At 42.0% G+C, this 23,629-nt stretch overlaps 1 protein-coding gene across 2 annotated transcripts in view; it reads left to right on the top strand.

Moving 5' to 3' along the window:
- Window positions 1–18,510, top strand: part of Ankrd30a (ankyrin repeat domain 30A) — a 64,701-nt gene extending 46,191 nt beyond the window's left edge. For both annotated transcript variants that reach the window (XM_052174690.1, XM_052174689.1), the window contains 8 exons: window positions 110–203; window positions 2,493–2,605; window positions 5,507–5,636; window positions 10,064–10,354; window positions 11,293–11,507; window positions 12,551–12,779; window positions 13,557–13,602; window positions 16,704–18,510. In XM_052174690.1, the coding sequence (XP_052030650.1) occupies window positions 110–203; window positions 2,493–2,605; window positions 5,507–5,636; window positions 10,064–10,354; window positions 11,293–11,507; window positions 12,551–12,779; window positions 13,557–13,602; window positions 16,704–16,837 (1,252 nt within the window). In that variant the 3' untranslated portion in view covers window positions 16,838–18,510. The remainder of the gene's footprint in view (window positions 1–109; window positions 204–2,492; window positions 2,606–5,506; window positions 5,637–10,063; window positions 10,355–11,292; window positions 11,508–12,550; window positions 12,780–13,556; window positions 13,603–16,703) is intronic.
- The last annotated feature ends 5,119 nt before the right edge of the window (window positions 18,511–23,629 follow it).

Below are 23,629 nucleotides of genomic sequence, written 5' to 3'. Positions count from 1 at the left end.
GCTTTTCAGACCTTTAGGAATTTATTAAGTGACTCTGCTGATTTTCAGAAATTAGGTGATGTTTTTTTAATTGCTTTATAAATGTAATTTTTTTTAAATATAATTTTAGGCTTGAACTTGAAAATTCCAAGTTCAAAATTACAATAAAAAAGCAATCAGAGGAAATTGAACAACTTCAGGAAAACCTGTCAAGTGTGAATTTGGTAAGTGGTGCTCTTCCTTGATTCTTTCATGCTGAGAGGAAGGTTCTCTGCTCTGGGAGAACACAGCAGGCAGTCTTCTGCAGCAGTTCTGTGGGAACACAGTGGGCAGTCCTCTGCAGCGGTGCTGTCAGAACATGACAGGCAGTGTATAAAGTCTTGGTGTTGTTTCTGTCCACACTGCTTGCTCCCCACAGTACAAGTCCACTCTGCAGAGGAGTTGGCTAAGTTCACATATTAATGATTTCAGCTCTAATGTTTCAATAAAGTACTGTGATAGTCTGCTGGTGTATACAGACCATGCTCTGTTTCTGATCTGTGCGCTGGTAGGCTTGCGGGCTAGCTCTGTCTCTTGGTGAAGAGATGTGATGTTGCTGTGGACAACTTCACACCACTAGAGCTTTACAATAAATCTTTATATTCTAAGAAATTTGAGTTATTTGATCTAGACTTCTAAAATTTTCTAGTAATCAGAGTCTTTCACTGAGATTTTAAGAATGAATTACTTACAGTTTTTATTTATACAGAGTAGATACCAGATCATGCATGGATCAAGTGTTTTTCCCTAGAGAACTATGTTTACCACTTTGAATTTAAAAAAAAAAAAAAAAAAGCTACCACTAGAAAAGGTCACAAGATAGACGCCTTGGACACCAACTCACAGTGCTGTTGTCACCACAGACCGAAGCCACTGGTCACTGTTTGCTGTGTGACCAGTGGCAGCACACTCTTCCTACAAGACAATATGTTGATGAGTCTAGGAGACTGGCAGGAGATGACCAGCCTTAGAGCCTTAGCCGAATGTATTCGGAGTACAAATTTAAATTTATGGTTTGTGTCTGGTTTTGTTCTAGTTTTTGAGACAGGATTTTACTGTATAGCTCTTGTTGTCCTGGAACTGAGCATATAGGCCAGGCTGGCCTCGAACTCACAGAGATCCATCCACCTCTGCCTTGCAAGTGATAAAATTAGGGGCACTATGCCCAGCTCCTGTTTTCTTTACTTATTTCCTTTGATGGAAGGAGAGATGTGCACATGCCACGTCCTGGGTGTGGAGGTCAGAAGACAGCTTAAGGTGTCGCCTTCCATCATGTGGGGTCCAGGGATCAAACTCAGGGGTCAGGATTGGCAGCAAGCACCTTCATTCACTGGGCCTCCTCACTGCCCCTCGGCGTGTACGACAGTGCTTCAAATGTGTTAAGCTTATTGCAAAGTGATGACAGATTTTCTGTAGCATTCTAAGAAAATGTTAAGAATTCAGAATATATGATATTTTAAAGTCTTTTCTGTGAATTAAGAGTTCAATAAGGAGCCAACACTGTGGTTTACAGCTGTTATCCCAGCATTTGGGAGACCAGGCAGAATGGCCAAAAGTTAGGGCCAGCTTGGGCTGCATAGTCAGTTCCAAGCAAGGCTGGTTAACAGTTGATCTCTCTGAAAAACTTAAAGTAAAGCAAAACCAAACCAACCAACCAAAGCCAGAGTGCTGGCATGAGGGTCAGGCAGATAAACACTCTTGCCGCCAAGCGTGACCTAGACTCGATCCTGGGAACCTGCGTGCTGAAAGGAGAGCGCTGACTCCTGGGAGCAGTTCTCTGATGCACATGCACACACACAAGAGAGCACTGACTCCTGCAAGCAGTTCTCTGATGTGCGTGCACACACACATGCACACACACACAAGAGAGCGCTGACTCCTGGAAGCAGTTCTCTGATGTGCGTGCACACACACATGCACACACACAAGAGAGCGCTGACTCCTGGAAGCAGTCCTCTGATGTGTGTGCACACACACATGCACACACACAAGAGAGAACTGACCCCTGGAAGCAGTTCTCTGATGCACATGCACACACACATGCACACACACAAGAGAGCACTGACTCCTGGAAGCAGTTCTCTGATGCACATGCACACACACACACACACATGCACACACACAAGAGAGCACTGACTCCTGGAAGCAGTTCTCTGATGCACTTGCACACACACACACATGCACACACACAAGAGAGCACTGACTCCTGGAAGCAGTCCTCTGATGTGCGTGCACACACACATGCACACATGAGAGCACTGACTCCTGGGAGCAGCCCTCTGATGCACATGCACACACACATGCATACACACAGAGACCCAGAATCACACAGACATACACACTCCCATGGGTGCACACACAGACACACGCACAGAGGCGCACATACAACGCGCATTCAATAGATACTTGATTAAAAAAATTATTTCTCTTGTGTATCTAATAAAAATTATTTTCTTTAAAAATTCTTTTCCAAGTCTGAAGAGGATAAGGAAAAACTGCAAAAGCTTATGGAGTTGAAAGAGTCTCTGGAATATACTTTGGATCAAGAACAGAAGAGAAGTGGTGCATTAGAAAAGGAACTGACAGAGTAAGGTTTTAGTGTTTCCGTCTTCTCAGCCATTCTTGACTGATTTAACTGTAAGCATACTAAAGCCTACGTACACGTTCATTTCTATCTGCATTTTCATAATTAAATTACTTTAAAATTTACTTCAGATACTGACGATACTGAGGTTTTTTTCTCGCTAAGGTACTGCATTTACGCTGTTTTCTGAAACAGGGCAGTGCCTTTGGTGGAGAGTGTCAGCTGGACTGTTCTTCAGCTCGTATGTTTCACTTCCGACTCACTCTCCAGCTCTGTCCTTCCTTTGCAGTGAGTGTCCTTCTCCTCACCATCTAGGCATTTTGATATCCTAAAAACCTACTTGTGGTTTTCTTTAACTATATCATAAATTACTTTTATATAACATATTTTCTTCCTCTCTTCTTAGTTATAAAATTTTATCATAGAAATAACTTCTTCCATGGGCATCTCTCATATGTATATGAGGTTTACATGATATTGAACTTTTGTTTTCAATTTTTTAAATACATACACATATATAGTATATAGTCATGTCGTCTGTTGGTACTGGTGCCAGAATGTAGACAGAGGCCTGACTCTGAAAGTCTCACTCCATTTGACCAACGGGTAAAAGGACCGGGGAACAGAGGGCAGGAAATTGTTCGATATACTCATAAGAAATTGTGGTGCCCTGCAATCCCGATACTGACAAGAGCATCAAGACTAAGGATTGGGGATGGGAGAGAAATTCTCATGTGGTCAGACTGGGATCCAGTTGACCATTTTCTTAGGTGCTTGGAGACTCTTACCACTAAAGCAGATGCTGTCTAGGAAGAGCTTCAACTGTTGTCACAGTAGTTTATAGATAGTGCTTACTATCCCTAAAATCAGAGAAAGTCTGACAGGGAAGGCGGATTCAGTCCCTCGGACTCAGAGTAATGGCTGGAAAGTTCCAGGCCCCACGGTAGGGACCTGGAAAATGATGTTGTGAAAGTTGGCATTGGACGATCTTTTCATTATCTTGTCCCTGAATATCTTAACAAGATCCTGTTACTCATGGCTTGTCTTTAGTCTTACAGGAGGATTGCCAGATAGCTGTGTATAAACTCTGCTTAAGTGACTAGCATGGCTGCAGACTTGAACAAGAATGTGATTAGGATCACAAATAGGATTAAAAATGATGCCCAAACTTTTATCTGCTTTGAGTTTCCTATTGGGCACCCAGGGGCCTAAACAAGGAGGGTGACTTTCAGTAAAATTAAACTCTGAGTCTCTGCTATAGTATCATTAGGAGATTGTATCTAGGATACTATAGATAGCAAAATCTGTGGATTCCCAGGTCCCTTAAATGAAATAGGGTACTCTTTGCATTTAACCTCTTCCCAGCCTCTCCTCTCTGAATTACTTAAAATACCAAAATTAGTGTAAATGTTAATTATTTGTTCTCTGTTGGTTAGGGAATAATGGCAAGGAAAAGGATTTGCACGTGTTCAGTGTAAATACTGTTTTTCCTTCTTCACCATTTTTAAATGCAAAGTCAGTTGAATTCTTAGATATGGAGCCCACAAGTACACAGAGCTGACATTATCCGTGCTTTACAAATGTGTATGACTTAAATACAGTGATGTATGTGGCATTTGTGTTTCAGTCATGAGCGCCCCCCCCCCCCCATTGAAATACATTCTTCTCTCCTACAATACATCCTGATTACAGTTTCTCTTCCCGCTGCTCCTCCCAGTTCCTCTCCATCTCTCCTCCCATCTGGACTCACTCCCCTTTTCTCTCATTAGAAAAGAACTGGCTTTTAAGACATAACCACAAAACATAACAAAATAAAATAGAGCAAGATAAAACAGAGACTGACACATCGTTAGACCAGAGCCCAAGGGAAAGTACGGGAGTCAGAGAGCCACTCTTTTGCACCCTCAGGAGTCACATAAAAATAGGAAACCGAAAGCTGTGATATTCACACAGGGGACCTGGCGACTGGCCTCATTCTCTGTCACTAAGGGGACCTGGCAGACACGCCTCCTCCCTCTGTCACAATCTCTTAAAGTGGAATCTTTCCCAGCGTTTGCAGCTTTTCTGTTCGTTCCTGAAATTTGGGGTTTTCTGTTGGGATCTAATCAGTGCCCTTTTTAAAAATGTAACTGTCTGTGTGCATCACTTAGTGCTTTGTACACCAGCCCCGGTCTCTGCGTGCAGTTTTACATCTGTTGGGTTTTGTAGATATCCCTATCAAAGACTTAGATTTTTTTTTCTTTTCTCTATAAGTCTTCCTACTCTGTTTTTCTCTCTCATTTCTTATGAAGTTCTGTTTAGTTTTTCCCTCTGCTCAAACTACAAAGACTTGTTTTTCCTTTCTCCTTTCTGCTTTGGATGATCTTGATCCTTTCTGGGTGTGGATGCGAGTCATTCATTCTACACCACATCCTCATGCTCAGCTGTGCCTGGCAGAAGAGGGCCGGCAGTAACGGCATTCAGAGTTACCACTATCGGAGGTTACAGCTAACATGCAAGAGTGTTTTATAGTAATATACTAGAGTGGATATAAATAATTACAGGAATTCTGTACATGATTACAATATTAGCTCTACCTCTCATACATAGCATAAAATTGTCTTCATATTTACCTAAGATTTTAATTTCATTACAATGCTTTCAGATTTTAAATATACAAATGAAAAAGGGTCCTAACTTACAAACTTCTCATCTTGTTGTTGTTGTATTTTTCGAAACTGTTTTCTCTGTGAACCTCTTGCTCTTAAAGAGATCTGATTATCTCTGACTCCCAAGTGCTGGGATTAAAGGCATGTGCCACCATGTCCCCAAAATTTATCTCTTAAATGACAGAACTTAGTATCTGTTTAAATAATTGTTGAATGTACTCTTTAAAGTCTTCATTTATTCTGTTCATTTTTGCAGATTTAAGGAAGTCTTAAAAATGACTAAAAAAGAATTAAATGAATATGAAAACAGAGAACTTAATCTTCATCAAGATATAAAAAACAATCAACTTGAAATGGATATCCCAGTTAATACACTAATAAAAAAGGTAATTTTAAATCAATTTTGGGGATGAAAAATAACTTAATTTTAAGTAATATAAATCTCAGGATGCATTGAAGTTTTTATATTGCTTCATGGACTTTATGTCAATGAAAATTGTATTATTTTCTATTAGAAAGACATATTGTTGATTCTTACATCTTGAACCCAGGCTGCTGTCCATCACTGTGTGATCTTAAATCATGAGTAACACGTCTTCTGTATTTATTTATTGGTAGCAGTTTTATTGGAATGCAGTTGGCATGTCCCATACTACATTCATAGAATTTTGTGATCCCTTCCACGTCAGAATATTTCTGCTAGCCTAAAGTGACACTCTCCTCTATCACGTGTCTCCTCTACACGGCCTTAAGGGTCCCCCAAGTCAGCTTTGTGCCTGTATCTGCCTGCTCTGGTATCCATGTCAGTCACACAGTATGTGTTCTGGCTTCTTTGCTTGTTGAGTTCAGGGTCTATCTGTATTGCAGCGAGCATCCTTACATAGTGTCTTCCTGTTGCTGAGTATGCACTGTTGTATGATAGAACATACATTATATTTAACTTAGATCACATACTGCTTCGCTTTGCTTGGGTATTAATAACATTGCATCTATTTTCGGTTTTTCCTTGAGTACTTAGGAACCACAGAGTTGTGTGCAAACTGTAGATTTGAGCAGCTCCCACAGTGTGGCCATGCTTTGTAACCAGCACCATGGGGTTGACAGTTTCTCCATAGCCCAGGACCCATGTTTACACGTTTCCAGCCTCCCTCCCATTCTCGCTCCCTTCTTTCCATTTCTCCTTTAGGATCTTTTGATGTAGCCCAGGCTAGCCTTAAACTCATGGTCCTTCTTTTGATGTAGCCCAGGCTAGCCTTAAACTCACGGTCCTCCTTCCTCAGTCTCCTGAGCCTGGGGCTACAGGTGTGTTCCACCAGACCCAGCTCATCTTCTCTCAGCCTAGTATCTGATTCTTAGGAAAAGCACCAGAATCCATCATTTTCTTGGCACAGAAAACAACTAAAGCTTCATAGCTTAGTACAGAATGCAGAAACCTGGCACTATGATACACCTCCAGATCTAGAAGCTGAGGCAGAAGAATTGCAGTTGAAAGCCAGCCTGGACTAAATAAAAACACTAGGATTTGTGAATTAGATTAAGAAAATGGTTTTCAGGAGCACAGCACTCAAAAATCAGGTGATGTTTAGGCAGTTCACCAAATAGGTTTCAGAGTAGCCATTTAAATTTCCAAGCCAGGCTGGTGAAGTGGCTTGTGGGTAAAAGGCTTTTTTTTCCCCTAAAAGGTATTATTTAATAAATAGTAGGCATTCCTTTAAACATCCTCACTACTGGATCTTTTTCATTAATTAATTTATTTACTTTATATCTTCCCTTCCTCTTTTACTCCCAGTCCCCTCCCTCTTACCCCTCCCCATCCCCCTCCCTTTCTCATCAGAGAAGGGAAGATGTTGCATGAAACTAAGCTGATTCCAGAGTTCAACTTTGAATTCTGATATCAACCCACACTCCTTGTCATATCAAGTTGTGCTAGGATGCATCTTCTTCTGTTGAGCCTAGACAAGGCAGCCCAGTGAGGGGATAGGAACCCAAAGGCAGGCAGCAGAGTCAGAGTCAGCCCTGCTCCTGCTCTCAGGTCCCACGAGAAGACCAAGCGACACATCCGTTACATGTGAGCAAGGAGCCTAGGCCTGCCCTGTGCATGCTCTCTGGCTGGCGGGCGTTCTCTGCGGCCCCTTTGTGTCCAGGTCAGGTGATTCTGCAGGTCTCCTCGTGGTGGCCTTGACCTCCGTGGCTCCTTCAATCCTTCTTCCCCTCTTCCACAAGATTCCCCGAGCCCTGCCTAATGTTTGGCTGTGGGCCTCTCTATCTGTTGTCAGCAGCAGCTGGGTCAAGCCACTCAGATGACAGTTATGCTAGCCACCTGCCTGAAAGTATAGTAGAATATTATTAATAGTGTCTGTGGAGGAACTCTAAGCTTAGTTGGCTAAAGCACTTGTCTGGTAAAAGGCACTTGATGTCAAACCAGAGGACCCCGTGGACCTCAGAACCCATGGGTGAGAAGAGAGTGGTTGCTTCACAACTGAACTTTGACCTGCACACACAATAAATAATATAGTAAAAAAAAATTAATTTATTTCAAAGCCAATATGGAGAAGTATTGTGGTACAGCATGGAAGTGAAATGGTCCCCATATGAACAAGCATTAGTAAAGAAGTGGACCATTCAGAGAATGCTGCATTTGTTTGCACTGCTAAGGAGATGAGGGATTCTATAAAGCTCTCCATCACTACAAATGAAATGAAGATTTAATATTGGATCGATCAGAAACACTCAGAGCTTCCTCTTAGAATCAGCTGATTGAAAGCAGGGGGAACTTGTTTCGATTGTTAAAGCATTTCTAGCCATTGCACTACAGATCATTCTTCCGTGCTTCCAAGCCTCCATATTCCCAAAACTGAAGGGAGATTCCGAGGAAGTACTACGTTGTTATGAGAACTGACTCTAAGAGGGATGAAACAACCACCAGATACAGACTTTGTCTCAGCAGTTGCTTCTCCCTGCTGGCTGGATGCCTCTGCTTTCTCAGTAGGCTTGCCATGCCTGAATCAGCCTCCACATTGTTGGGTCCTAGTTGACAGGAGAAGAATTCCTACCGGAGTTATTTCTCCTCCTTTTAGGATCAGTTTGTTTGTTTGTTTGTTTGTTTGTTTGTTTGTTTGCTCTTTGCCAAGGTCCAGAGGCCACTCTTCGGTTTTACTGTTGTGGTCTTTGTCTGCACTTGCAAACTGTGTTTCTCCTGAGAGCCTTGAGCTCCTGTGTGTTCTGTTGGGAGTCCTGTCCTTAGAAGAGCCACTTCACAGACCTTTGAGATGGGCTTCTCCAAGACAGTGCCCTTAGAACACTTAAAGGAATTTGAGGCTTTGTCCTACAGTGTTCCAAAGTCTTGGCAAATGGTTTTATAGACAGTCTTAGCTTCAGTTTTAGACCATGCACTCCACGCGTCTGGATTTCTTACCTCAGAAATTTCTTTTAAAATCAGTTGGCAGTTTGGTATGTAGAAAGGCTACAGTTAAGAGAAACATTTGAACCCAGTGAATCTTATTTTTCCTTGGTTACATTCCCCCCTTCCCCATGTGTGCATTTGTATCTCCTATTGGTTCTGTCACTTGCTGTAAAGCAGTGGATTTCCAGGTTACAGTGTCATTCTCTCCAGGGGCCTGAAGCCCTTGTCAGTCTCTGTAAAGAACACGAGGTTCTCCAAAGATCCCCATAGCCCTTTGGTTTTCTCTTTCTAGGACCTTTCTGCTTCTTTCTACCTGATCTAAAGGTAGAAAGGGTACTACACCTTTAAGGGTTTAAAAAGATTAGTACCATTATCTATTCCACTTAGTGATTATATAATACAGCACTTCAAGACTTAGTGTCTCAAAGCAACTTACATTTGGTTCACAGTCTGGTCTGCTCAGGCTCACTGAGTCAGTTCATTTCTCCACCACATGCCACCATCTGGATGACCCGAAGTTGGGGACCAGTACTTCATTTTCATGCCTTTCAGTTGAAGCTGACATTTAGGAAGGGCACTCTCAGAAGGGTTCCCTAAATAATCATTGTAACTTAGTAAATAATTCTATTGAAATCCTAGTTATTGTTTAATATGTATTATATTTTTTGTTTCAAAAAACAGTTACTGGGTCAGTAAGTTTATACTGCAGGATTTCACTGCTCCTCACCAGAGTAACTGAGGTTGTCAGTGTCTGAGCAACAGTCTATGCCTAAAACTTCTCTAGAAATTGTGGAGCATGAAGATGGGGAACACAGTTATAGATTTTTTTGTTTGGGTGACTTTTTTTCTTTTATTTTGAGACAGGGTTTCTCTGCATAGGCCTGCTTGTCCTAAGTTGGCCTTGATCTCACAGATCTGCCTGCCTCGGCGTCTCTGCCTCTCCTTCTGCCTCTGCTCCCAAGTGAGCGCTGGGTTAAAGGGATGTACCACCATGCAGATTTTCCTAGGTGACTGAGAGTCATTTTGAGAAGGAAAGATAGGAGACATTCACATAATAAAACAAATCTGACGTGAGTGCTCTGCTGCGTAAAAAATAACAATCTCAAAGACTATGCTTTGTGACAGCTGCTGCTTTTGATTAAACCTCATTATGAGCCAGACATGGTGGCACATGCCTTTAGTCTCAGTGCTCAGGAGGCAGAGGGAGGCAGAGCTCTGAGTTCAAGGACAGCCAGGGCTACACAGAGAAACCTTATCTTGAAAAACCAAAAACAAAGAAACCTGATTCTAGGAGTTACTGCAAGCTGTATTTAATCGCAACTGAACCGACGTGGGATCCGTGATTGCTTTATGCTGCGCTGTTCTCGGCTGCCTTCTTCATCACCAAACTGTAGCTTTTTATTCCTGCAGATTGATGATCTTACAGCAAAACTGGAAACTGCATCTTCAAAGTGTCTACATCTGGGTAAAAAAAATCAGCTGCTTCAGCAGGAATTACTATTGATGAGAACTATTCAGAAGAAGTGTGGGAAACTAGAGAAGAGTAAAAAGCAACTGGAGCAGGAGGTGGTGAACCTCAGGAGTCTCATGGAAAAGAGCGTGGTGGAGCACAGTCAAGTGCAGCAGTATGCGCAGGAGGTTGAAGAGCGCGCGAGGCAGGACTTGGTGGAAAAGTTAAAACAGGTCAACCTCTTCTTGCAGGTCAGCATGTTTCTGGGGTGTACTGTGGTTCTTGCACTGCAAGCGAGAGATTGGGGAGGTATGCTCTGGGTGTGTGCACAGTGAGTGTCTCCTTGAGTTTTAGAAGAGGTCACGTGCTCATCCCCAGAGGTCAAGAGAGAGGAGGACACATGCTCATCCCTAGAGTTCTAGAGAGAGGAGGACACGTGCTCATCCCTAGAGTTCTAGAGAGAGGAGAACACATGCTCATCCCTAGAGTTCTAGAGAGAGGAGGACACGTGCTCATCCCTAGAGTTCTAGAGAGAGGAGGACACGTGCTCATCCCTAGAGTTCTAGAGAGAGGAGGACACGTGCTCATCCCTAGAGTTCTAGAGAGAGGAGGACACGTGCTCATCCCTAGAGTTCTAGAGAGAGGAGGACACATGCTCATCCCTAGAGTTCTAGAGAGAGGAGGACACGTGCTCATCCCTAGAGTTCTAGAGAGAGGAGGCACATGCTTATTGCTGTGTTCAAGTATCTTTGTTATTATAACTCAGTGGACCTTTCATTACAGAATCATTTGACTTTTAAAACTAGTTTGCTAAAAATGATATTGTTGGAAGTGGAACAAGTTGACATGAAATACACCAAACTCTTGAGTTACTATTCAGTCATCTAGTTCAGACTTTAAATTCTGAGCTGAGTCGGTTCTTTACAGTATCAGATCACTGGGTACACGTGCCATTCCGAGCTGGGCATGCCCCACAGTGCTAAAGTGTTCTGCAGTTAGCATGCACCAGGCCCTGGATTTGAGTCCCAGGGCTAAATAAACCAAAGAAAATGAAGAGGATCCCATTTTTTATAATTCCCATCTTAAATCCCAGCATCAGCGTCTGTTTTCACAGGTTTCATTCAAAACAAACAAACAATAATGATTCTGGTTATAATTACTTCTAAAGTGCATTTTCCACCTGCCGTAGGCTCAAGCCGCATCCCAGGAAAACTTGGAGCAGTTAAGAGAGAACAGTAACGCTTCGGTTAGAAGTCAGATGGAGCTCAGGATTAAAGACCTGGAATCCCAGCTCTACAAAATGAAAGCCCAGGAAGACTTCGATAAAATAGAACTAGAAAAGTATAAGCAACTCTACCAGGAAGAGTTCAGGGTTAGAAAATCGTTGTCAAGTAAACTAAACAAGTAAGTCCTAGCATTGGATCTCAGAAAGTCAACTCATGGCTTTCTCTTACAGCATCGTTTCCATGAGACTAGAAGGCCGTGAAAGCTAACTACACTACACAAATCTGCAAATAACGTTGTATGTGACCCGCAGAATGTTGATTTGGGATAGCGTATATTCTTTTCTTTTAATCCTTTTGTCTTAGTTAATATGGTCAACTTTAGATATTTTTGAAGCTTTATAGTTAAGAAAGTTATATTATTATAAAATTGCTTATTCATGTTCCCCTTAAATAGAACGATTAATATTTTGATTGTGTTTTGTTTTGGGAAGATGATAACTTAGTCCCAAGAATCGGGTACTGTAATAGTCTCCTCTGAGCAATTTCAGCATTTGTTATTTTAATTTTCTTTGATTGTCATCTGTACTATTTCCAGTAGAGGGCCCTATAAGCTGTAGTTGACAGGCTTTCTAGTCTGTGTCTTCACATGAGCGTGTGATGCAGGGAAACATTAATGTGAGATGGAGGCTGCAGCACGGCGCCCCCTCCTCTCTCGGCTGTGGCTCTCAGTGATTCCTACAGTCATTTGCTTGGTTTGTCCTGAGTGATGGGAGCGAATGCTTACATGTCTCCACTTACATGTCTTCAGGGAGTGAGACGTGTAAATTACACACAGTGGCATGGCTGCTGGTGAAGCAAATTAATACATCAGTTATCTCCCAGTTAACATTTAGTGCAAGTGTCTCTGGTGAGGTCCTCAGGAAGCCAGGAAGCAGGCCTTCCAGAAGGCTCCACGGTTGCAGGGGAAGCTGCTCATCTCCGCAGCCCTGTCCCTCCCCCCTGCTTTGCTGGAATGTCTCACAAGTTCCCTCTAGAAATACCTGCAGTTTTTAGAATAATTTTAAACCTGTAATCCTTAGGACTTACATTCTGACAGGTTTTCTAGGCCGTGAAAATCTGCACTGTTGACTTGCAGATTCCTTGTATTCATGGCAGCCTTAGACAGCCCTGACTCAGGGTTCATTTGGGACACTAAGTGTTTGCCTTCTGTGGTCTTCCCAGGACGAGTGAGAAACTGGAGGAGGCCAGCACCAAGCTGCTCCTGGAGGAGCAGCAGAATAGGGCTTTGCTGCATGCTCTGAGTGCAAGGCCTGCTGTGGAGTGTCCTTGTATTGGAGGTCTTCACAAGAGTACGGTGTTCAGCAGAGCTCTGCTTCCAAGAGAAAACACAGTGGTCCCTACCTCAGGCCTACCGCCGACAAGTAAAAGACTGGAGATCTATCTGACCAAGGTTAGTGTATTGCTTTTTTCCTTTGGGTTTCGAGTTTCTGGTCAAATTCTCACTTTTAATTTAATCCATGATGCCAAGTTGTTTTGTTCAGCCAAGGCACGCTGTCATAGTAACTCATGCTAAAGGAGAAAAGATTATTAAAGTTTCTAGAGTTCTCATTTCAGTAGGCACTCACTATTGCTTGGGTCAGCAACTGTAGTAAGCCACATCTCTTTAAAAGCTGTGCCTAAGTTGCAATTTGGAAAATAAATATGACTGTGACTAAAAGTATAGCTTGAAACATCATGGCACACCTTCTAAAGACAATTTTCCTGCAGCATCTCAAGTTTTCCATTCTCCAGGCACATACATGTAGATGTGTATCATTTACAGGCACTGATACAAATACTATTCGCTATTATTAATAAGTAAATGTGTTGGGTTTGGGATTTAGCTCAGTGGTAAAAAGGCCCTGGGTTCTGTTCTCTGCTCCAGGAAAAAAAAAAGATAAATATGTAACATTACATAAGATTCATTACTGAGTTAAACTCTTTCCACTTCCTTTTTTATTGTTAAAGATTTATTTATTTATTATATGTAAGCACACTATAGCTGTCTTCAGACACTCCAGAAGAGGCAGTAGGATCTCATTACAGATGGTGGTGAGCCACCATGTGGTTGCTGGTATTTGAACTCAGGACCTTTGGAAGAGCAGTCAGTGCTCTTAACCCCTGAGCCATCTCTCCAGCACCCCACTTTCTACTTTCTTAACCATTGTAAATATTCATCTCATTCCAGATGCATCAAGAGTTGGAAAAAAGTATAAATAGAGAACTTAAAGAAGGTATGTGTTTATGAATTAAGGTTAGATTGACTAATTTTTAAAATAAATTATAAATATTAAATGGCATTATTTTCCATAGATAGATGGAAATAGATTTCTAGAGTTCTCACTTCAGTAGGCACTACTGAATAGATTTTACAGTCAGCATTGTCATACACAAAATTAAGGATGTAAAGGTATTTCCTTTGAGGTTTAATTCAGCAAACGTTTATTTCATATATATAAGTACACTGCATTAGCATCATTTCTCCCCTGCCTGTAATTCCGCCCATGTCCTCTGTCCCCTCCCTTCAAATGCATGACTCCCCTTCTCATATATTCAGCCTGCAGGCCCGGTTAGCGTCACCCTTACTTGCCTGTGCTCAGGACTGACGACTTAGGATTGAGGTCTCATCCTAGAAGAAGACTGGTTGTCCCTCTCCTGGCAGCCATTGCCTGCCTATAGCTCTTCATCTCAGCTAGGGTTGCCTTAGGTAGGGTTTCTGTTGCTGTGATAAAGAACAAGACCAAAGCAACTTGGGGAGGAAAGAGGTGATTTCATCTCACAGTTCTGTCGCTGAAGGAAGTCAAGTCAGGAACTGGGAGTGAGGAACTGAACGGAGGCCATGGATGAAGGCCACCGACTGACTTGATCCTCGTGGCTGTTCATCCTTCTTTCTTATACAACTCAGAGCCACTTGCTCAAGGGTGGCACTACCACAGTGAGCGGAGCCCTCCCACATCAGTCAGTAATCAACAAACGCCCACACACGTGCCAATCCAACAGGCAATCTGTTGGAGGCTTTTTTTTTTCAATCAAAATTTCCTCTTCCCAGATAAATTGTGTCATTTTGATACCTCCCTCTGCCCCTCCCCCCAAAAAACGTACAGGCTTTGGATTTTTCCTCCATCCTTGTAGGTATACAGATTGATGGGGTCTTTGGAGATAATGTGGAAGTAGCCATATTGTTGGGAGTTCATGGTTCTTTTCCATGATGTGTCCTGAGCACTAAGTATGGGCTTGTGATAGAGGTGTTCTGTTTGATGACAGGCAACACAGTCACTTGGTCTTTGATTTTTGACCAGTATGGGTCTCTATGATAGTCTCCATGTGCTGACAGATGAAACCTACACATATCTACGGGTATGAAGAACGAGAAATTTACAAAGCTGGTAGAAAGTCTTACCCTAATAACAACAGTCGCGGGTTCTTCTCTAAGGTCTGAGACCTGTCCAGCCACAGCTTCTTGGCTAGGTTTACAATATCAGGCATGAATTCGCTACATGTGAGTGGGCTTTAGATGCAGTTAGACACTGTTGCTTACCCCCAAGGTACAAGGGCCACTGTTGCACTGTTGGGGTATCCTGCCTATCCAGTTGTGATTCTCAGGTTTACAGCCAGGTAGGGTTCACTTCCTCCTTTGCAGCATATCCCATACCTTCTGACACTGCATGCTGGCCTCTGGGAGGAGCTCTCTGGTCAGATCCAGCTCCAGTCTTCAGTCTTCATAGTCCTTGTCCAAAGTCTTCAATGTCTTTGGCCACAGGGGTTTACCAACAACCTCTGCAGGTAGCCAAGGGCTACGTCAGTGGGCTGTGCTGGTGTGGGAGTCACCTGGTACCTTGACCAGCCATTGAGAAGGAGGACTGGCTCTCAGGACTGTGACTGGGTTTCTGCTGATTCATGGTTCCTGTCATGAGCATTGTAGCTTAAGCAGCATAACTTCCTTTAAGGTTTCATACACAAGTCTTTGTACATCAGGGAGCATCTAGTTTCACAGAATTCGCCAGAGCAGAAGGAGAAAGAAGTAAGAAGTCAGATATAATAATTATGCCCACCAAGGCCAACTGAAAAGCAGTCATGCACAAATGAAATCTATACAGCCATTGTCTGGGGCTAAGATTAGGAGAAATGGGAACAACTGTTTTTTACAAAGAGCTGACGGAAGCTACCGAGATGTCTCCATCCAGGCCTACTGCAGGCAGTCCCTTATTTCAGATGGCGGGTCCTCTAGAGGGATGTGTCTCCTGCTTCTCAGGGTCACAGACACCATCCTTTTCTACAAGGAGCTACTGTGGGCTTCTGAGGCGTCTCCATCCCAGCCTACTGCAGGCAGTGCCTGTCATTGTATGCTGTCCCCAGCATTCCCTCCCTCTCCTTCTGAATTGCCTTCTTCCTTCTCTGAGTGGAGCCCCTCCTCTAGTGTTCCACTTCCCACTTCCTGCGGCCTGCATCCTGCTGCTCTCCTCTCAGTCCCCTCCCACCTGTGCTCCCTTGGACTTTTCTTTCCTTTTTTCAGACTCATGGTTCATTTTTAATTGGGTTATTGGTTTTCTTGATTCTTTGGTATTTATATATCCTGAATATTAATCTTCTATCAGCTGTATACTAAGATTCTCTCCCATTCCAGAGGTTTCTCTTTACCTGATGTCTCCATTCCTGTATGGAAGCCTTTTGGTCTATGAGGCCCACTCTGTCAGTTGTGCTGACTGAATCCTATTCTGGAAGTCCTTTGTGCATGTGTGTATCTTGTAGGGTGCTGCCCGGTGTGTTCTCCCGGCAGTCTCTGGTTTCTCACTGCCGTCTTACCTGTTTGAGCAGATGCTGTGCAGGGTGATACAGAAGACTCGAGTTTCACTCCAGTGCAGACACCAGCTTTCCCAGCACTGTTGTCAGAGAGCTGTTCGCTCCTCCAGTGTGTATTTTTGGAAACTTGTCATAGATCGGCAGCTATCAATATGTGGTCTTATGTCTTGGCCCCAATGTTGTTGTGCTGCACTGGTCTGGGTGCCTGTTTGTGTGCCGGAACCATGCTGTTTTCAGTACCATGACTCTGTGATGTAACCACTACATGGTTGTTAGAGTGGGCCATATTGTCTCATCGTGTTATTCCTGTGCTTGTTACTGTAGCTTTGCACATGATTGTTGAATAAATGGGTCAACACAGACACTTTGGTATTCACGATGATAATTAAGTATGCACCTGCAAACAAGATAAATTTAGTCATGACTGTGCACCACAATTACATATGCATATTACCAATTCAGTTTCAGCTCTTCTTCTGACTTGTGCTTCATTAACTGGGAACTCTTTGATATATATATCTCCCTTCCTTTCCAGCTACTGCTGAACTTGAATCTGAGTTCTGCAGAGTTTCTCCCCTTGGATCTGCTACTAAACCAACCCAAGATCTACTCTCAGAAGCATCACAAGAATATATAGACATTTTAAAGAAAAAATACATGATCTGCTGAATTTAAAAAGAGAAAAAGGAAGAAAAGGCATGAAAGTAGAAATGGGACTGTTGGGGAGAAGGACCGAAGGAAGAGAGGACCAGAGAAGATAAAGGGGCATGCGCCGTGAGTGTCTGAAATGTCTCAGAGGCCTGGGTGTGGTGGCATGTGTCTCTGACTACCAGCAGAAGCAGGTAGATCCCCGAATTTAAGGACAGTCAGAGCTACGTGGCTCACATAGAAAAATAAATTAGAATGAAGCCTACTGTTTTGTACAAATAATACACATTAATATATATGATCTAAAATACAGCATTGTGGGCTGGAGAGGTGGCTCAGCCGTTAAGAGCACTAGTGGCTCTTCCAGAAGCCCTGAGTTCAATTCCCAGCAACCACAAGGTGGTTCTCGACGGTCTATAATGTGATCTGGTATCCTTTCCTGGCATGCAGGGTTATGTGCAGATAGAGCTCATATACATAAAATAAATAAATCTTTTAAAAAAGAAAACAAAGATATAAACATTAAAATAAAATAAAACATTGTATTTATTAGACTGTCTATATATTTTAATTGTATTAACTGTATGACTTGAAAACACAAGTAAGAAAAACTTTTTTGTCATATGTATTAGAAATTAATATATTTACCTGGTGTTTTTTGGTGGTCCTAAGCAGATTTTGCAAGTATTATTAAGCCAGTATTACAAACTTTCACATACGAAAATACCCTAAAGCAAGTTGTTTAAACAACCAAGTCATCATGAGTACTTTGGTGGGATTAAATATCATCTTTAGTTTTCTGTTTTTATCACTATGCATGAGCCAAAAGATTTAGCCAGACATCAGTTCAGGATGCTGCTGCCTTCACCACCATTACTGTTTTCATGTTTCCCAGCTATAGTATCACCATCAAACTTAACTTTAATTGTAAGCTCTGATAATTGTAAGTTCTTGATCCTGTGGAAAAGCACAGTTACCTAAGGCTTCCACCTCTTCTGTTTATTCATTTGCTTGGTTCACCCTTGATATTTTTTTGAAGTCATAAAAGTAGGGAGAAGTTCAAATAATTCTACCTCACTCTCCTGAACCATTGAGAAAGCCTTGCTGCTGTCCCTTGTCATCCTTGACTATTTCAGTATTTGTTGCAGTTAACAACACTAAGTAACTGTAGTGTTGCCTGTATGTTAAGAAGGCGAACACTAATAGATCCTGAAGTTTAATCCTGAGATTCCTTTCCAGTTTGACTTCTTACCTACAGTGTCCTTTAATAAAGACTGGTCCGATTCAGACCGATGGGTCCCAGTTACTGAAGTTCTTAGACTCCTTCAATCTGGAACATTGTTCAGTCTTTCTTTGACTTTCATGACCTTAAATCTTCAAGGAACAATTCATGCAGTATGTCCTTCAATTGAACTTTCTGTTTCATTATGATTAAGTCATGCATTCTTGGCAAAAGTATTACAGAAGTAATTTTTCTCATTTAATCCTCTTATGTGATCTACAATATAGATTTTCTCTGTTATTATGATGTTGATATTGATCACTTTTCCTTTATATATTTACTTTTGTAATAGTTGTTTTGTGGAGAGATAATTTGTGACTGTAAATATCTGTTTCTTATCAAATGTACAATATATTCATTTACTAGTATTCATGTAGATTAATGGTTCTTCATTGTATTAATGAGATATGTTGTGGATAACAAATTATTTTTATATTTTAATAAATTAAATTTTTGAGAATTTCATACACGAATCCTATATACCATTTCCACCCTTTTCTCTCTCCCCTTCAGCTCGTCCTATGCCTCTTCTGACTCCCTCTCAAATTCATGGCGTGTATATATATATATATATATATATATATATATATATATATATATATATATATATATATAAAGAGAGAGAGAAGCCATGAGTGTGTGTGTGTGTGTGTGTGTACCACACACCTTGTTGAGTCTATTTAGTATCAGGAGCTTATAAATGACCCATTTTGATAAATGGACCACTATAGAAAAATTTTAAGAATAATACAAAGAAATCTTAGTTATCACCACTCTTCCCTAGACGTAAATATTTGTTTTTATCCTCCTTCTTCTTCTCTTCCTCCTTCAAAACAAATGCAAGTAAATGGATATAAAAGAGCGTTGTTCCTTGCAAGTTGCAGACATGACACATATTTATTCCTAAATACATATCCCCTAAAAACAAGGGGCTGTCATTATGTACCTGGAGCAGAGTAATCTTGAGTCAGGAAGATCAATAGCTAATCTGCAAACCCTTTTTTGATTTTAACAGTTATCTCAGTGTTCTTTGTATAGAGAGAAAATTCAAAATGAGACTTTGTGCCCACCTTCTCTCTGTGCTGGGATGCTTGTCTGGCAAGAGCTTGCAAAGGTCTTGTAGCATGCTGACACAGTTGCCCTGTTGTGTAGGGAAAACACTTTTCTGGCATTGTCCACCACCTCTGGCTCTTACAGTCTTTCTGCACCCTTCCATGAAGACTGCTGCCCCACCTAGGCTCAGCAGTGCACACTCCCGGACCTAAGGTTGACTAGTCAGGGTTTCTGTGTTCATGACTGTCTCTGCAAAGCGAAGCTTCTCTGGTGAGGGCTGGTTCTTCCCTAGGCCCTTTTACCTATGGCCTGCCAAGTGCAGGCTCCTGACTGGGAAGAATCCTTTGAAAATTGTTGGATCTATTAAAAATTACGTATTTTACTGCACTCACTGGGGCTCTGAGAACGCTGCTGAGGAGCTGTGGTGAAAGCGGCAGCCTTGCATTGTCCCTGATGTCAGCAAGGACACATCTGTATTTGAGGCATTGAGTGTGGTGTGCAGAGGCGTTGAGAGATGACTCAGTGGATAACAGTGCTTCTTGCTCTTTCAAAGGAGAGCGTTTGGTTCTCAGCACCCACTCTGGGCAACTCACAGTTGTCTGTACCTCGAGCCCCAGGGTCCCCATCCCCCTTCTGCCCTTTGCAGGCACCCTTATAATGTTACACACACACACACACACACATACACAGAGGCACGCACAGAGAGGGGTGTTGAGGGGGAGAGGGAGAACAAATCTGTTTTAAAACATGATGCTGACCGGGCAGTGGTGGCGCATGCCTTTAATCCTAGCACTTGGGAGGCAGAGGCAGGTGGATTTCTGAGTTCAAGGCCAGCCTGATCTACAGAATGAGTTCCAGGACAGCCAGGTTCTACACAGAGAAACCATGTCTCAAAAAACCAAAAACAAAACAAAACAAAACAAAAATGATGCTGGCTGTAGTGTATTGATTCTTTCCTATACTGAAGTTCCTTTCCCATAGTCTGTTGGCGGAGAGCTTTTCTCATGAGTGGGTATTGAATATCATCAAATGCCTCTTTGGCATCTATTGATATGACCAGTATCAATATGATCACAGTTTGCTACCGGCCGATTGATGTGATAGGTTACACAGATTATTCAATGTTGAGCCAGCCTAGCGTAAAGATGGCTATGGGGTAAATCCCTCATGACAATACTGAGTGAATATTTTTATGCACAGTTGATGTTTGATGAGGATTTCTTCATCATTTTCATGATAGATTACCAGTAGTGCCGAGAGCCATCATAGGACAAGCTGATAACCAGCAGGTGATCTTCCTGAGATCATCTGCTTCAGATTAATCCACAACAGATTTGCTCTACAGGCAAGGCCCAAGAGCATTCATTTTAGGAAAGATTCCTGCTATCAATATGCTTTTCCTGTTATTATTAAACACATATAGCAATCACTAGGTACTAGCCCACCCTTTTTTAGCAGATCTCTGCAGATCTATGAAGATGCACTGTCTTGTAGTGATGTTTTATAGACAAATAGATGACTTAAGTCCTAATGATGATCCTACAAAAATTCCTAAAATTATATCAGTGATTAATAAGCTCATTTATAGTGAGATTAATATTAGATCCTTTTCAGAGAGTCAAAGGTGCAATAAGAACTCTGCCAGTCTCCCATGTGTCACCAGTTAATTGCTCTTAGAAAGTCACCAGACTTTCTCCTACTCAGAGCACATTCCAAGAGGTTGTAAAAACATTAACCAAAGGTCATAAAAAGGGAACTAACAATTTATTATAGATACTAGGACAGAAAATGAAATATTGACTGGGTTTATCAATACAAAACGTCACTAATGACTTAGTTGTTTTCTAACTCTTCATGAACCTGTGGAGCTGTGACGACAGGTGGTGGATATTTAATTACTCCAAATGGATATGTATGTAAGCATTCATTGTTGTAAGCTTCTATTTCTTTTTATTTATGATTTGAATTTTATGTGTGAACCTGTGATGAACTTTTTAACATGTGATCATGTATTCTGAAAGATATATAAGTACTGAGGACAGAGAGAGGAGAGAAATCTTTCCCTTGCTCTGCTTAGGATCTTTCTGCTTCTCCCTTTTTTCTTAGCTTTAATAGGAAACGTTTTACAACTTAGTAGTAAATGCTATAATCCCCTTTTAAAGCGTCCCTTTTTCTTCCTACAACTTCCTACTAGCAGGCCAAGCAGTTCCTGCTGAGATAGAACAAAGGCTATTAATCCCTTGCTGTTTTAGGATGAGGTGCTAAGTGCCAGAGTCAGGTCAGCTACAGTAGATAGCTAAGTAGATTAGACTTAGATAAGTAAACTGTTATTATGATACAGCAACAGCAACCCTAAATATCTCTCTAAGACAAATTCTTACCCTCTGCCAATGCTTCACTGCCTCAAGAAGAACCAACAAGAAAGAAGACACCCCTCCCCCACCTCCCCAACCCCTGCTCTAGAGAGATGGCTCAGAGGTTAAGAGAACTGACTGCTCTTCCAGAGGTCCTGAATTCAATTCCCAGCAACCACAGGGTGGTTCACAACCATCTGTAATGGGATCTGATGCCCACTTCTGGTGCGTCTGAAGACAGCGACAGTGTACTCACATACATGAAATAAACAAATCTTTGGGAAAAAGGGAAAAAAGACGACCCCACTGAGGCTGGACCCCCTGCACAGTAGTTTTCACTTTTGAAATGTCTGAGTAGGGTCCACATGCTGCTGGCCACACAGCAAGTCAGGGAGCAGCATGCCTTTTGTTTATTTTTGTTTGTTTGGTTGGTTTTTGTTTGTTTGGGTTTTTTTTTTTTTTTGATTTTTTTCAAGACAGGGTTTCTCTGTGTGGCCCTAGCTGTAGACCAGGCTGGCCTCGAATTCAGAAATTCACCTGCCTCTGCCTCCCAGAGTGCTGGGATTACAGGCGTGCGCCACCACCGCCCGGCTTTGTTTTTGTTACATTCCAAAAAAAAATAGAACTGCTGGGACTTCCATCCAAGATATTGGGTAGAATTCACCAGTGGTCTCATCTGGTTCTGGGATTTTATGTTTGGAAGAATTTTATGTTTTAAATTCTAATTAAATTCTTAAAATATGCCTATATATTAATACACACATTCAGAGTTTATCCTTGTATGAGTTTTGATAGAATCCATCCTCATAGAATCCATCCATTTAAGCTAGGTTGTCTGTTACTCTCAGCACTGTACGCAGGGAGCACGTATATATACCCCACCCCTTCGTGCTGGGGAATTAACTAAGTGTCTTACACATGCTGGGCAAGTATTCTATAGACAGACTGAGCTGTCCACACCCAAATCAAAACACACTTTCTATGCTTTAGCCCTTGGACATAAGGAAAGCCTACACATATTAAGGATTCTTCCCATAGATGTGAAGTGGAAACTTCTAGTTTCTTTGGAAAACTGGTAATGTCAAATGATTGTTTGCTGGGGCACACAGGTGAAAGGATGCCTTGCTAAAACAAATGCGTGAAAGGCTTTTCCTGAAGCAGACACAGGTGGAAGGATGTTTTGATAGAGCAACCACGTGAAAGGACCCATGATGAAGGACCCATGATGAAGCGTGAGCCCACACAGTGGGGGATGAGCACTGAGCGTTGGTTTGCTCTGCTCTGCCCCCCTGATCTTCTCTAAAAGACACTCATGTGTTGGTTTGCCTTACATAGCGCTGCTGATCTCCACTTGCGGTTACACCGCCATTGAGAGAAACTCACCCAAGAACTGCTCGTGAGGTAGCTTGTCACCTCTGCAGCCTCACCTTAGGCCTTTTGGCCAGCATGGTGTTTTCTTCAGGATTAAACTACTGCTGTCTGTGTCTGCCTGCCTAGAGGACTGATCTGTGACTGCCTAACCAAATTCTAAGTGTTTGTGACGGGACTGAACTATTGAGAAAGAAGGTTGAGCTTGCTCCCAGAGAACTATTGCTGAACAGCTCCACAACCCCCACATCCTAATAACTTTTCTACTACCTCTGCTGGGTGGTGGGCTAGAGGAGAGGTTGAACCCTTATTAAAAGTAAACTGCAAAAACTGTATTCCTACATAGATTTTTAGGGCTATTGTATTCTTCAAATATCTGTTTTTAAAGCTCGTCAAAATCAAATAATTTCCAGGTTTAAGGATGTAGAAATGGGGGTGTTTTTCCATTGCGTGGACTCTGAAGTGTAGATAAACGTTCACATATTCATTCTGTTCATATGACTTCTTTCTTGTGTGTGACTTCTGGCTACAGTGAAGTTTAATTTTGACAAAAGGTTTCCCCACACATTTCACATTCATTCAGTTTCTCTCTGTGAAGGAATGTTTAGCAAGGTTTGATTTACTGTAAAAGATTTTTCCACAAACAGCACACTGGCAGATTTGTCCCGCATGAGTCCTGTGATGTTCTGCGTGCTGTGAGGCATGGTTTGTGATTACATTGTGAACCCACATTTGTATGTTTGCTCCTCCGTGTGT

This window comes from Apodemus sylvaticus, chromosome 2 (assembly GCF_947179515.1).
Source record: "Apodemus sylvaticus chromosome 2, mApoSyl1.1, whole genome shotgun sequence".
Taxonomy (NCBI): domain Eukaryota; kingdom Metazoa; phylum Chordata; class Mammalia; order Rodentia; family Muridae; genus Apodemus; species Apodemus sylvaticus.
This window is presented reverse-complemented; position numbering and strand designations above follow the sequence as displayed.